The 14,920-nt window shown below is 41.1% G+C and overlaps 2 protein-coding genes across 2 annotated transcripts in view; both read left to right on the top strand.

Moving 5' to 3' along the window:
* The window catches only part of LOC149995687 (uncharacterized), a 276,448-nt gene that overhangs the window by 37,829 nt on the left and 223,699 nt on the right, over positions 1-14,920 (top strand). The window lies entirely within an intron of this gene.
* LOC149995699 (zinc finger protein 587B-like) lies at positions 6,778-14,731 on the top strand. Its single transcript, XM_090260985.1, has 2 exons — positions 6,778-6,951; positions 11,156-14,731. Exons 1-2 carry the CDS (start codon positions 6,918-6,920, stop codon positions 12,304-12,306), a joined length of 1,185 nt encoding a protein of 394 aa, XP_090117111.1. The 5' UTR covers positions 6,778-6,917; the 3' UTR covers positions 12,307-14,731.

Below are 14,920 nucleotides of genomic sequence, written 5' to 3'. Positions count from 1 at the left end.
AGGTGGAATCTCATTGTGGTTTTAATTTACACCTCCCTGATGGCTAGTGATATTGAGCATTTTTTTTCATATGCCTATGGGCCCTCTGTATGTCCTCCTTGGTTAAGTGTCTATTCAGGTCCTTTGCCCATTTTTAAATTGGCTTGTTTGTCTTCCTAATGTAGAGTCATATGAGTTTTTCTATAATTTGGAGATCAAACCCTTGTCCATGTATCATTGTCAAATATGCCCTTTTTATTTGATGATGGTTTCTTTAGCTGTGCAGAAACTTTTTAATTTGATGTATTCTCATTTGTATATTTTCCCTTTATTTCCTTTGCCCTAGGATTCAATTTATTTTTGTGACTATTTTATTTTTTTAATTTTAGAGAGATGGAAAGAGAGGGAGAGTAACATTGATCTGTGAGAGATACATCATCTGGTTGCCTCACTCAGGCTCCCTATTGGGGACCTGGCCTGCAACCCAGGCATTTGTCCTGACTAAGAATCAAACCAGTGACCTTTTGGTTCACAGGCCAGTGCTCAACCTACTGAGCAACACCAACCAGGGAAAAACAAAGTCTGTGTTTTAGTTGATAGTATTATAACAATATTAATTTCCTAGTTTTGATTATTCATGGCTATATGTTAACATCATGCAAACCTAGGTAAAGACTATATAGGTACTGCCTTATAGAAATATAGCGACGAGGAGATACCTAACTTAATAGACACAGAGTTCAAAACACTGGTGATAAAGATGCTCCCAGACATGACAGACAAGATTAAGTACTACAGAGAAGAAACAAAGGCTGTACTAAGTGAAATGAAGGAAAACCCACATGAAACTAGTGGTAAAGGAAAGGAAACCAGGGTTCAAATCAACAAATTAGAACATAAGGAAGAAATAAACAGTCAACAAGTACCAGAAGGATGAAACAAGAATTGAGAAAAGTGAGGAGAGGCTTAGGAATCTCTGGGAGAACTTTAAACGGGCCAGTATCCAAATTATAGGGGTGCCAGAAGGAGAAGAGGAAGAGCAAAAAATTTAAAACTTATGCAAAAAAATAATGAAGGGAAACTTCCCTAATTTGGGGAAGGAAATAGACATACAAGTCCAGGAAGCACAGAGTCCCATAAAAACTAGACCCAGGGAGGACCAAATCAAGACACATCATAGTTAAAATGCTGAAGGTTATGGATACAGAGGGAATCTTCAAAGCAGCAAGAGAAAAGAAGAGAGTTACCTACAAAGGGGTTCCTATATGACTCTCAGCTGATTTCTCAAAAGAAAATTTTCAAGCAAGAAGGGACCGGCAGGAAATATTGTAAGTGATGAGAAGCGAGGACCTCCAACCTAGACTACTCTATCCAGCAAAGCTATCATTTAGAATGGAAGGGCAGATAAAGTGCTTTCCAGACAAGGTAAAGCTAAAGGAGTATGTCACCACCAAGCCATTATTGTAAGAAACGTTAAAGAGACACATTTAAGAAAAAGATAAAATCTATGAACAGTAAAATGACAACGAACTTATAACTATCAACAAATGAATCTAAAAAAACAAACAAACAAAAACTAAGGAGACAACCAGAGTGGGAATAGAACCATAGATATGAAGATCATATGGAGGGTTGTCAGTGGGGAAGGGGAAGGAAGAGAAGGAAAGAAAAGGTGCTGGGATTAAGAAGCATAACTGCTGTACAGAATAAGCATGGGGACATTAAGAATAGTACAGTAAAGGGTAAAAGTCAACTGATATGCATGAATATGAACTAAGGGAGGGAGGTGGTTGCTGGAGAAGTGAGTACTGGGCAGGGGGACAAAGGGGGAAAAACTGGGACAACTATAATAGCATGATCAATAAAATATACTTTATAAAAATAACAAAAACAGGAAAAATATATACACAGTTTATATAAATAAGTTTAGGCATTTTTTTGGATTCCCCCCTTGTATATCTCTCTGCCTATCTTTCTGTATTTGTTTCCTTTCTTCTTTTTCAAGAAAATATTAAATTATTTATTGATTAGACATAATAGGTACTACACAAACTTCAGTCCCATTATTAATATTATCTGGTACCATAATTGAATTTAGATGTATTCCAGAGGATATGTAAACAATAACAGAATTGACTCCATGACTGCTTGGGTGAACCTTTTAATAACAAACTCAAGATCACAACACACATTTAAAACACACACACAGAGCTCTTTCTGGTGTGGCTCAGTTGGGTGGGCATAATCCCACTAAGCAAAAGGTTGCAAGTTTGATTCTTTGTCAGGGCACTGAGTTTTCAGATTCCATCCCTGATGAAGGCTCATTCGAGAGACTATCGATCGATGGTTCTCTATGGCGTAATAAATGAGCATTATTTAAATAGCTAGGAAAGAAAATGCTCTCTGAAGCTTGAGAAGAGGTAAGTCTCAAAGGGTGGAGAATAAAAAGAACACTGAGTTCTAAGAAGTGAGAGAATTCACGAGCTATGGCTTTATTAGAAATTTTGCTAAATTGTTTTCACTACATTTTAAAATAAGACAGGCTTACAATAATCTTGATTTTTGATATTATTGCACATATATTTGCCCGTATTTTTGTTAATTCTAACATTTTATGTGCCTTTTAAGTTTATGAGGTACAGAAAAATTGAGTATGAACATGTATGTTACTCTAAATATAATTATAAATAGGTTTATCTTATTCCATTCGGAATACATGTCGCCTCTGAACTTAACTGTGTCTGGAAAGTACGAATCTCTTTTCTACAATATCACTTTGAAATTAAAATAATACAAATAACCGTTAGAATTCAATTCTCCCACTTTTTCAAAAATTATTTTTCTTAATTGGTTTTTGTAACTAAACAATAGACTTCCATTTAAGTTTATATTTTGTATCTTTGTTCTTTTTTGTATCAAACGTTTGTCTTACATTCTTGTTTTATCTTTGTCGCATGTACGATGGTTTAAATAAGTCATTTGATAAGATTTTCCTGACCCTTCAATGCGGGAGTACGTCCTTTTACTATGACTGGCTGTGTGGCGTTGCAGAGATGATTCATGTTCATCTACAGGCACGCAAGACCCTTCACCAGGAACAGACGACATCTTTTTAATAATTTTCAAGATCTCTTTTGGACCAGGACGCGTTACCTCCCAGTGCCTTTCCTAGTACATCTGGGTCTTTTCCACTGGAGTCAGGTGGGAAACTCCTTTGTACCCCCTGGGGTTCTAGGAACCACAATACCCAGAAGGCTGTTCAGGGCGGAGCCAATGGAGGCTCAGAAAAGTCATTTCCGTTAGGGCAGAGCGCTTGTGGGCGGGACTTCCGACTGTGCTGGAGGACATTTTGTCTTCTCTCAGTGCCAGCTCGCGGATGGGAGGCTCCGTGGAGATTCGGGTAACAAGAGATCAGAGAGCCCTGGTCGCCCCGGTACAACGCGATTCTGAGGCTCCGTGACTCCGCCCGGGTGAGCCCCGCCTGGTCTGCGGTGAGGACCGCTGAGTCCTGCGCCCCCATCTCGCCCGTATTTCCCGTCTCGCTCTGCGCACGGAGTCCGATGGCGGCTTCCCCGCCGAGGCGCCCGGCTGAGGTGAGTGCGCGTCCCCGGGCCCGCCTCCCTCCCCCACCGAGCCCTGCATCCCGGGTGCTGAGCGCTCGTCACGTCCTCCTACCCAAGCCAGGTCGTCCGGGGCGTGAGGCGCCCGTGGGTGACGCAGGGTGTAACGGGGTGCGATGGGTGACGTGTGAGGTCGCGCAGGTGTTCTTGACCCTAAAGGACCCCCACACCTGGCGTCCGCCTTATAACAGCTTTAAACAGTCTGAGGCACGTCGTAACTGAGAGGTGGGTAGGTGTCCAGCGAAGGTCGTGAATGGAGAGGGGACGCAGACTATGTCATGGTTTCCGGAGCTTTTACGTCCTGCTCAGACGGAAAACCTGCTGCAGTCAGGTGATGAGGACAGTGAGGTACAGGGAGAGTATCCATTGTTCACAGTCACAAAGGTGGTGGTAACAGGTTTTATTGAGAATAGGCACTTGGTGGCCGAAAGTCCCCAGACTGCAGGGCGGGGCCAGGATACAGCTGAGACCCGCTGAGCTGGAGCTGAACGGTGGGTGCCTGCGTGTTCCCCCAGATTCTGACGTTGAAAACCATTATGGAACTAGACAAGAAGGACAGGCTGTCCCAGCCCCTCCCTGGTGGTGACACTACCTTATGGTGGCTAAAGACTGTTCCCTTAAAGGTTGCCCAGTTCTGGGATGTGAGGACCCTGTGGAAACCACAGACCTGAGTGCGGGTCACAGGTAAAATCAAGGTGCACCCATTTGTGGTGTCAACGTAAAAAACATTCAGACTGCAGAACCTTTTTTTACTGTTTATTTTAGCCAAACTGATGATGACGCCAGTGAAAAATCTCAGCATAGTCGAAAATGCTTTTGTAAGTGGCAGTTTTAGCCTTTATTACGTTCATCATAATGAAAAGGGAAGACATAAGTGAGGAACTTGTACTCCATTGCTGATAGGTTAGTGAGGCAGGAGAAAACAAAAATGGAAATTCTGATATTAGATCAAACTTAAAAATTTCAATTTACATTGGTGGATACAGGATAGTTAATATTTAATTAACACAATGATAAGAACAATAAGTGGTTCTTTGGTCTCTGTTCTGGTGCACAGGGTGTACTGTGAGGGGTAAAAAAAAAAAAAAAAAGGAAATTATCCTAACATCCAAAGATATGTTAACATAAGTGCAAAACTAGATGGTCTCAATTAAGGTAAAATTGACCTTCCTCACTAAGTTACTGACCTAGGACAATATTCATTTCCACGACTGGTTTTTAGTTAGGAAGTTTTCATTTCTGACCACATACATAGGTATTTTCGGCCTCTCAGTTTGTAAGGCCAGTGATGGAGTTCCCTAAGCTGATCTAGTTTAGCATGTGGCCCACCCCTGCTTTTTAAATTTATTTTTAGAAAGAGAAGAAGGAGGGAGAAAGAGAGAGAAACATAGATGTGTGAGAGAAAGAATTGGTTGTCTCTTGCTCCCCCTGAACTGGGACCTGGCCTGCTACCCAGGCATGTGCCTTGACAAGGAATGGAACCAGCTACCCCTAGGTTAGTAGGCTGGCACTCAATCCACTGAGCTACACCAGCCAGGGCGGGGCGCGGTATTCATTTTGATCCACACCGGCTACCCGTGGAAGAAGTTATGGCAGGTTACCTAGGGAGAGACACCTGCAATTGCAAATGCTTGGAAGTGCTACAGAGCTGGGAATAGGTACTTCTAGTCTCCTCTTCTTTTGTTGAAAACAAGGAGCAGGGGGTCAAAAATCACACTTGAATAGTAGCCAAATGATAATTTGGTTCAGGGATGTAATGGGACATTTGCATAAGATAAAGAAGTTGATCTCTCCTGAGTATAATAGGCGCCATCTGGTTGCTAGTGGAAAACAGATTATGGGAGTAAAATAGGAGGCATGGAACCCAGGACCAGGCAAATTTTGTGGTCTGAGGAGAGATGGTGAACCAACCAGAGTTGGGTCTCAGAGGTAGAATAGATTGGGTTATTGGACTATTTATTTAATTGCATTTATTTAAAAAAAAAACGATTTATTCATTTATTTTTAGAGAGAAGGGAAGAGAGAGATGGAGAGAAACGTCCATGTGTGGTTGCCTTTCACATGCCCCCAAGTGGGGACCCGCCCGCAACCCAGGAACACACTGCAAATGGGAATCGTACCAGCGATTCCCATCTGCCTGTGCTTCACAGCCCTGCACTCAATCCATCGAGCCACACCAGCCAGGGCTAATTGTATTTATTTTCATTACTGTTTTTCCTTCTTACTGTCTTCTATTACTCTCTCTCCTTTACCCAATTTTTCTTTTTTTTAAGAAGGGTATATAGCTTCATATTAAAAAATCTTTATTTATTAATTTAGAGAAAGGGGAAGGGAGGAGGAAAAAAAGGGAGAAACACATCATGTGTGGTTGCCTCTTGCTCATCCCCAACTGGAGACCTGGTCTACAATCCAGAAATGTGCCCTGACTGAGAATAGAAGCAGCGACTCTTTGGTTCACTGGCCGGCATTCAACCCACTGAGCCACACCAGCCAGGGCTAGAATTTCAAATTTTGCAGCTGCAAGAGAGAAAGGAAAGAGTTCAAAACCATTCCAGCATTTTTTCTCCTAGTTGCTGAAGCGGAGGATGCATCAACTAAGTTGGGAAAGATGGTGGTAGGTTAATTCTCTTTGGTAATATCAGAAGGTTCTTTTGGTTCACACTTTTAAAAGTTTCAAAGAACAATGAGTGGAAACCAAGAAGCTGAACACATGGGTCTGGAAATCTGTGGAGGGGTCAAGGATGGAGTCAACAAGAGCTGTGGCTCTTTTGTGCATGAGGGCAAAGGTGGTAGCCTGAGAGTTTGAACTTGGATGTGAAGATGTAAAGCTGGTAGAGATCACACGATGGTGCACTGCTAGAGGAAGTTGAGCTGATGGTCCTGCGAACTGGTGTGGGGCCTAAGGGTAAAGCATAAGCCTGTGTTTGTCTGTGTCTTAAAGGCATTCTTTGGGAGACTCAGTGAAATTACTTATCAGAAAAAATGGGGTCCTGCAGGCACAGCCCTGAAATTAGATGGCATTTTCTGCCCTACTTCTTCATCCCACCCGCCCTCGCTGAGGGTGATGGGAGTGATTAATGAGACTTGATGAGACAGCAGGCAGGTCTGACACCAAGGGCTGCTGTCCTTCTTAACTGGTGGCCCCGCAGGGGGTCAGGCGTGGGTAAGTGTAGGATTTTGGCGTCTCAGACAGACTTCTAGATTTATTTGTGCTAATCCTGACAGATTTTTGTGACGTTTGAGGATGTCGCCGTGTGTTTCTCCAGGACAGAATGGCACCTCCTTGATGAGGCTCAGAGAATCCTGTACCTGGATGTGATGCTGGAGAACTATGCTCTTATATCTTCATTGGGTAAGATATTCTCTCTCCCATCATGCTCCTCTTTGGCAGTCCTGCACCTCGCTTTCCTCAGCATTGCCATTTGCATTTCCTGTTTTGAGCTCTAAGGATACTGACCAGACTTATACCCACAGACCAATGGACACAGTTGGGCCTTTTATGGGAGAGACTGGGTTCTTCTTTCTGACACAGTAAAGAATTACAGGTTAGGAAGTCTACAAGCATGTAAGCAGAGTTTATTAGTGATAGGTTCTCTTGGAAGACAACAGGCCTTGCTGAAATGATTGTGAAAGGCATAGGTTCAGGGCAGGGCAAGGTAAGGGCGACAGGAGCAAGGGTGTCAAAAGCATCAGGTCGTTTGTCCTGAGGACTTTTAACGTTGGAGGGATGGGGGTGAGGGAGCTACACATTGATTGTCAGGTAAAGGTGGGGTCATTTTCTCCCCGAGGCAGTACTTGACTACTCCATTGTCGGTATGTGCAAGGTGGGAGTTAGTGTTAATTTGAATTCTCATCTTGCTCCAGTCCACATTTCTTCTAAGACAGATAGCTGTCAGGAGGCGGTTAACTAAAATGGAGGCTGTTACCCACAGTTATTTATGGGCTCTTTCTGTAAGCACTGGGGACTGACTCCCTTGTAAAACAGATAGTGACCAGAGACAGGTGTTAATGAAAATTGTTTTATGGATCCCTTTCTTTCTGCACTGTGGGCCCCCTGCTGCCTACCAACCAGGCCTTTTGATGAACACACAGTTTCACAGGCTTTGTGTCGCACAGAATGTGGAAACAATACACAGAGTACCTAGAATTTCAAGGGCTTCCCTCCTCCCGTGCTACCCTGGTGTTTTTTGTGCTGTTCAGAATGCCGGGCAATATTACGGGATCAGACTCAGGACTGCTGAGGTTATGGGTGAGACATGTCGCCCTCCTCCTCCCTGCCTTGGTGGACTGTCTGTTGTCCCTAACAAGCTCACCCTTTATCATGTCCAGGAGTCCTCCTTTTTGCTTCTTTGCCCCAAATTCTAATAAACTAACTTAACATTAAGAGAAAAGGAAAAAACCACGAACAAACCCTTACTCTCTCCTGTTGATGTTGACCAGGGTTTGCATTGCCCCTGTGCCTTGTGTTCCCGATGGTGCACTCTGCTCTCACATGTGGGCTGTGGGCACTGCCCGCTTCCCAGTTCTCAGGGTAGATTCTGGACTTGGCGGGGCTGTTATGTTTGCACTTCCCCCTTCTCCCTGCAGAGCAGCACCTGCTGAACTGAGGGAAGAATTTGAGGTCAATAGTGTTGCCACAAGCCTAATGCATTTCTCATTGATTAGTGAGGAAAAGCATTTTTTTCTGTCAATCATTTTTTTTCTATCTTTCCTTTTTTTGTTTTTAAGTTTTTATTTATTTATTTTTAGAGTGAGAGGAAGGGAGGGAGAAAGAGAGAGTAACATCAATGTGTGGTTGTCTCCCAACTGGGGACCTGGCCCGTAACCCATGCATGTGCCCTGACTGGGAATGAAACCGCCAGAATACTTTTATTGATTGTTGGAAGAAGGGAGTGAGAAGGAGAAACATCAGTGTGAAAGAGAAACATTAATAGTTTGCCTCCAGTACACACCTTTGAAAGGTGTTCAAACCTGTAATCTAATTGTTCATGCGATAAGGCTCCAATTAACTAGCCACTTGGTCAGGGTTGATATGCATATACTATGCTTATATTTATTAGTTCTGTATTCTCAATAGTGTTTTCAAACTTCAGTAGTTCCTTACTGCTTTAGAACGGGCTGATCTACCCATTGCTGAAAGGGGACTATTTAAGGTGTCTAGTACTGTTGCATTGTGTTTTCTACCTTCAGATGTCATATCGTTTCTTCTGTGGTTGGGTGCATAGCAATTAAAATTGTTATCCTTCTGCTCTCTTCGGTGATATTTCCATGGAATATTTCTCTCTCTCTTTATTTTTGGTGTACTTATGTCCATAAAAATTTAGTGAGTCCATTGGAAACAGCGTATATTGTGTCTTGTGGGGATTTTTTTTTTTTTTAACACAAGGTAAGCCTAGCCAGAACTCAATTAATTAATTTTAAGATTTTAATTATTGTTTTTAGAGACAAGAGAAGGAAGAGAGAAAGAGGAGAGAAACATTGATGTATGATAGATACATACATTGGTTGCCTCTCACACACCCCGAAGTGTGCACCTGGCCTGCAACCAAGGCATCTGCCCTGACTGGGAATGAAACCAGCAACATTTCTATTTGCAGGCCAGCAGTTAACCAATTAAGCTACCCAAGGCAGGGCTATTTATTTATCTGTATAAATTTAAAAAATTTTAAATGCTGCTGACATACATTATTATATTAATTTCATAATTATGCATTGCATAACTTACTAAGTGATCATCTCAATAAATCACATCCATCTGACATCATAAATAATTAGAATGTTATTAACTATATTCCTTAGCCTGTACTTTACATTATCATGGCTATCAGTAACTGTCAGTTTGTACTTTTTAATCACTTCACCTTTTCACCCTTCATGAGAATTTTTTGTGTGTTTATTTGAGCCAAACCGATGACAGTGGCCAGGAAACAAGATATCAAATGCTTTTCTGTCCTTTGTTTTTTACTCCTTTGGCCATTATATCTTTTGATTGGAGAATTTCTTGAAGGACCTCCTATATCCACCTTGTCATTATTTTTTGTCTCTGTTGTAGTTCTTTTTTATCTTCTTATTTTGCTGTGTTTTTTTGTTGTTGTTGTTTGTTTTTTGTTTTTCGTCTCTCATGTATCAATTATACAGGATTATGCCTATGGTTTGTTTTTATTAGACTTTCATAAAACAACTCATACTCTGAACAGTTCATTGTAGCCTGAGAACAGCTTCAGTTGCATGGGAAATTCTGCCCTTTGCCTCTGCCACACCACCCGTCTATTTGTTTGATGTAACAGTTCATATCTTTATATGTTATGTATCTATTCACAAATTATTGTCACCATTGTTATTCTTTTAAAAAAAACAAAATAACTCCTCTGGCCCTGGCTGGTGTGGCTTAGGGGTTTGAGCACCGGCCTACAAACCAAAGGGTTGCTGGTTTGATTCCCAGTCAGGGCACATGCCTGTGTTACAGGCCAGGTCCCCACTTGGGGGCACATGTGAGGAAACCACACATTGATGTTTCTCTTCCTTCCACCCCACCCCAAAAAAACCCCAAACCCCCAAAACCAAAATAAATAAATAAAATCTTAAAAAAGTAGTCACAAAATACTTAAAAAACAAAACAAGAAACACCTCTGGTCTCTTCCTTTACCTTTTTCTTTTTCAGATTTTATTTATTTTATTATTTTATTTATTTATTCCCAGAGAGAGGGAAAGGGCAGGGAAACATCAATGTGTGGTTGACTCTGACACACCCCCAACTGGGGACCTGATCTGCAACCCAGGCATGTGCCCTGATTGGGAATTGAACTGACAACCCTGTAGTTAATAGGCCAGCACTCAATCCACTGAGCCACACCAGCCAGGGCACCATTGATATTCTTAATACACTTTATTTTTATCCAATACAATAGAGTTAAATAAAATATACTCCACCATTGAAGAGTTTTAGTATTGTGAACTTGATGACATTACTGGCAGAGAATTTTTCACTTTCCCACAGTGGGCACACTTGACTCTACTTGTTCTTTCCAGCGCTGGCACATTATTAGTTTGTTACTTGTAATAGTTTTTACTTCTACTCTTGAGTTCCAACCGTGGATAATGACTACCTCTCTAAGCCCTACACCACAACCATTTCTCTGCAGAGTCTTTTTGGTGTGCTCTCCAATTTTATCAATGCCCGTTCGTCCTTGAAGTGTGCATGTATTTCTCTTCAAAGCTTGCACAGCATATGCTCTGCTGCAGTCGATATCCATGGTTTGGGGCACATTCACATTTCTCTACAGAGTCTTACATCAGAAACAGGAAGGGGTTGCAGGCAGCCATTAGCAGAGGAATAACTTGTAAATGCAGTCTCTCTTGTGCCCCATCCCATCCTAATATTCATTTATTGAGGTGCCCATTATTTACTGACCTGAGGGCCTTTCTCGGAGTCTTGTCTCACTAGTCTTGGAAATTATCACATAGCTGCACGTCAGATGTTACAGATTCAAATTTGGATGATAAACCCCCCTCCGTATAGGTCACTATGTACTGCACCAGTGTTTGTTTTTCTTCAGGTTGCTGCTGTGGAGCAGAGGATGTGGAGATACCATTTGAACAGAATGTTTCACGAGAGTTGCAGGTCAAGAATCCTAAGTCGCCGCTGTCTTCCCAGAAGGGCCACCCCTGTGAGAGTTGTGGGCCCATCTTGAGGGACATTTTCCTCTTGGTTGACCAGCAGGGAACACAATACGGTTCAACATTGCTGAGGTGTGGGGCATGTGCAGAACCATTTTATTTCAGTGCACAGTGTCATAAGCATCAAGTGGAGCACACGACAAAGAATTGTTTCATAGGCAGTGTAGACACAGTCTTCCTTCCAAAAAGCTGCAATTTCCATGTGTCACAGAAACCTAGTAGTTCTGCTCAGGTTGGAAAATGTTTACTCAACAGCTCTGGATATAATGAGCAACTGGATGCTCAGACCATGCACAGGGCAAAGGAAATCTTTAAGTCTGGAATGACTTTTCAAAGTACAAAAAATTATTACACCCCAGGAGAATGTAAGAAAGCCATTGGCCATGAGGACACAGTTATTCAGGACCAGAGATTCCTTACTGGAAGACAGTGTTTTTTGTGTTGTGAATGTGGGAAATCTTTTACGAAAAGCTGTTCCTTCCGTGTTCATCAGAGAGTTCACACCGGAGAAAAGCCTTATGAGTGCAGTCAGTGTGGAAAATCTTTTACCAGTAGCTCTGACCTTTGTAAACATTGCAGAGTTCACACTGGTGAAAGGCCTTATAAATGTGATGAATGTGGGAAATCTTTTACCCAATTCTCTTACCTCCGTTACCACCACAGAGTTCACACTGGAGAAAGGCCTTATAAGTGCAGTGAATGTGGAAAATCTTTTACCCGTGGCTCTGCCCTGTGTTACCATCACAGAGTTCACACTGGAGAAAGGCCATACAAGTGTGGTGAATGTGGGAAATCTTTTACCCAAAGCTCTGCCCTCCGTTATCATCAGACAGTTCACACTGGAGAAAGGCCTTATGGGTGCAGTGAATGTGGAAAATTTTTTACCCGTAGCTCTGCCCTCCGTTATCACCACAGAGTTCACACCGGAGAAAGGCCTTATAAGTGCAGTGAATGTGGGAAATCTTTTACCATGAGCTCTGCACTCCGTAGTCATCAGAAAGTTCACACTGAAGTAAGGTCTTATGAGTGAAGTGAATGTGGAAAATTTTTTACTTGTCATTCTGCCCTCCAGGAACATCATAAATTCACACCGGAGAAAGGTCTTTTAAATGTGGTGAATGTGGGAAGTCTTTTACCAATAGCTCTTCCCTCCATGTTCATCAGACAGTTCACACTGGAGAAAGGCCTTATGAGTGCAGTGGATATGCAAAATCTTTTACCAGTAGCTCTGAACTTTGTAAACATCACAGAGTTCACACTGGAGAAAGGCCTTATAAATGTGGTTAATGTTGGAAATCTTTACCCGAGCTCTGACCTTCGTTATCATCACAGAGTTCACACTGGAGAAAGGCCTTATAAGTGCGGTGAATGTGAGAAATCTTTTACCAAAAGCTCTGCCCTCGGTTATCATCAGACACGTCACACTGGAGAAAGGCCTTATGAGTGCAGTGAATGTGTAAATGTTTTACAGGTAGGTCTGCCACCCAGTATCATCACAGAGTTCACACTGTAGAAAGACCTTATAAGTGCCGTGAATATGGGAAATATTTTACCACTAGCTCTGCCCTCTGCAGTCATCGGAGAATTCAAAGTGGAGAAAGGCCTTAAGAATGGGGTGTATGTGGAAAATCTCATTCCAGTAGCTCCACCCTCTGTAAACATCAGAGCATTCACACTAGAAAAAGGCCACGTGAGTATGGTGAATATGGGGAATCTTATACATGTAGCAGTTTTCTCTATTACCATCAAAATGTTCACAACAAAGATGCATTCATGAATGCAATGAAATCTTTTACCTATAGCATTAAACTTTATTGTTTTTTGGGGTTTTTTTTTAAGTATATTTTACTGATTATGTTGTTACAATAAACTGCATTGTTAACAGACTACATGCATGAGAAAAGTTTTCTGGCTTCAGGGAATGTAAAATTACATTTTCAGTAATCTTCATTACGCTAAGAGAGTTCACACTGGACAGAGACCTTGTGAGTCCTGTAAAAGTGGAAATTCTTTCTCTGTAGCAGTCCCCTTTCTGTCACCTGAGATTTCACACTGGAGAAATGCCTGTGTTTGCAGTGAATGTGGGAAATTTTTTTTTTTATATCAGTGATTTCCACTAGTATCTATACTCTAGAGATGCACTTAGGGTGCTAGGAATATGGAAAATCTTCTAAGTGTAGCTATTGTCTTCGTTTTCATTAGAGAATTCACAATGTGTAAGTTCTTATAACTGAAGAAAATTTGAGAAATTTTTCTATTCCTTGCCTTTGTTATCATCTGACAAGTCACACATTGACAAGTGTATGTACATGTAATATGAGAAATTTTTTTTTGTAGCACTAGCCTCTATTATATTCAGTTCAGGGAATGTGGGTAATCTTTTCTGATCCTTTCTCCTTTCTTATTATCAGAGAGATTACACAGGAAATAGACCTGACAGGGACATCAGATGTGGAAAATTTCTACCTCAAAGACATGGCCACCTTAATCTTAGTTCACACTTGTTAAAGGCTTCAAGTATGACATGAACATGGGAAATTTTTAGCCATAAGTCTATACCCTTTTGACATTGGAGAATTTTCACTGTGTCAATGATTAGGAAATATAATTTTTCAATATAATGAAATTGGTGAAAAGTTTCTGAGGAAACATCTGAGTTTAATTTTATATGTTTATATATAATGTTTAAATTTTGAAGAACCTAACAAATACGATCTAATCTAATTGTGCCTTCAAGCATTCTTATAGTGAATAAGACTTGAATTTTTCTGCTCTAACAACAATCTAGATTTGTCTAATTTTATTTTATCCTTTTTTTTACTTTTGATTTCTTTATTGTTTTTCTGTTACAGCTGTCTCACTTTTTCCCCCATTGCTCTCCCCTACCCAGCCCACCCTTTCTCCTACAGTAAGTCCTCACCTTCTTGTCCATGTCCATGGGTTATTTATACTAGTTCCTTTACTAAACCCTTCCCCTATTTACCCCCCCTTCTACATTTTGTAGTTTTAGCCATTTTCATATGTTTGTCATGGTCTCTCTGTTGTTTAGGTTCATTTCCCTAGGATTTATGATGAGCATTTCTTGGAGTAGTGTATTTACTACTGATATGTTTTTAGTAAAATAAATGCTCACATAATTTACCTTCTTTCATTAATTTGGGCTACTCTCCTTTAACAAATAGGACAGTGAAACAACAATGAGCTATGTTGTAATGTCACGCATTTTCATTTCTTGAATAGCAAATAATTTACCCTTTATGGAATAATTTTTTGGAATAATTGTTTTTAATAGTACCAAACATCAAAATTACTTGATTTTTCTTGATATACACAATGTGCTAGGTATATACCATACACTTCAAAGAATAATCTGCAGGTATTAACACAGTTCATCATTTTTGTAAATTCAAACATTTGATAATATAATAAAAAACTTGCTTTTTAGTTTTCACTTATTTTTATGGTCTGTTGTGTGTGTTTGCTGGCTGCTGGAGGACTTGAAGGTGCACCAGGTGGTATGAGTATGAATGGAGCAGCCCTGAGCAGCCCTTGTAAGTTACCTGGGTCTCGAGCATTATTTTGATGTCATTGCATTTTCATGGTGTCAGTAGTTGAAAGTCAAACTGATTTTCCCAGTTATTAGT

Source organism: Furipterus horrens, unplaced genomic scaffold, assembly GCF_987537825.1.
Source record: "Furipterus horrens unplaced genomic scaffold, mFurHor1.1.pri manual_scaffold_13, whole genome shotgun sequence".
Taxonomy (NCBI): domain Eukaryota; kingdom Metazoa; phylum Chordata; class Mammalia; order Chiroptera; family Furipteridae; genus Furipterus; species Furipterus horrens.
The sequence above is the reverse complement of the archived record's forward strand: the minus strand, read 5'-3'. Positions and strand labels throughout refer to the sequence as shown.

Coding starts and splice junctions, on each gene's coding strand:
- LOC149995699 (XM_090260985.1), top strand. CDS start 6,918: ATGCTGGAGAACTATGCTCTTATATCTTCATTGG. Junction 6,952..11,155: donor TGCTCTTATATCTTCATTGG/GTAAGATATTCT, acceptor GTTTTTCTTCAG/GTTGCTGCTGTGGAGCAGAG.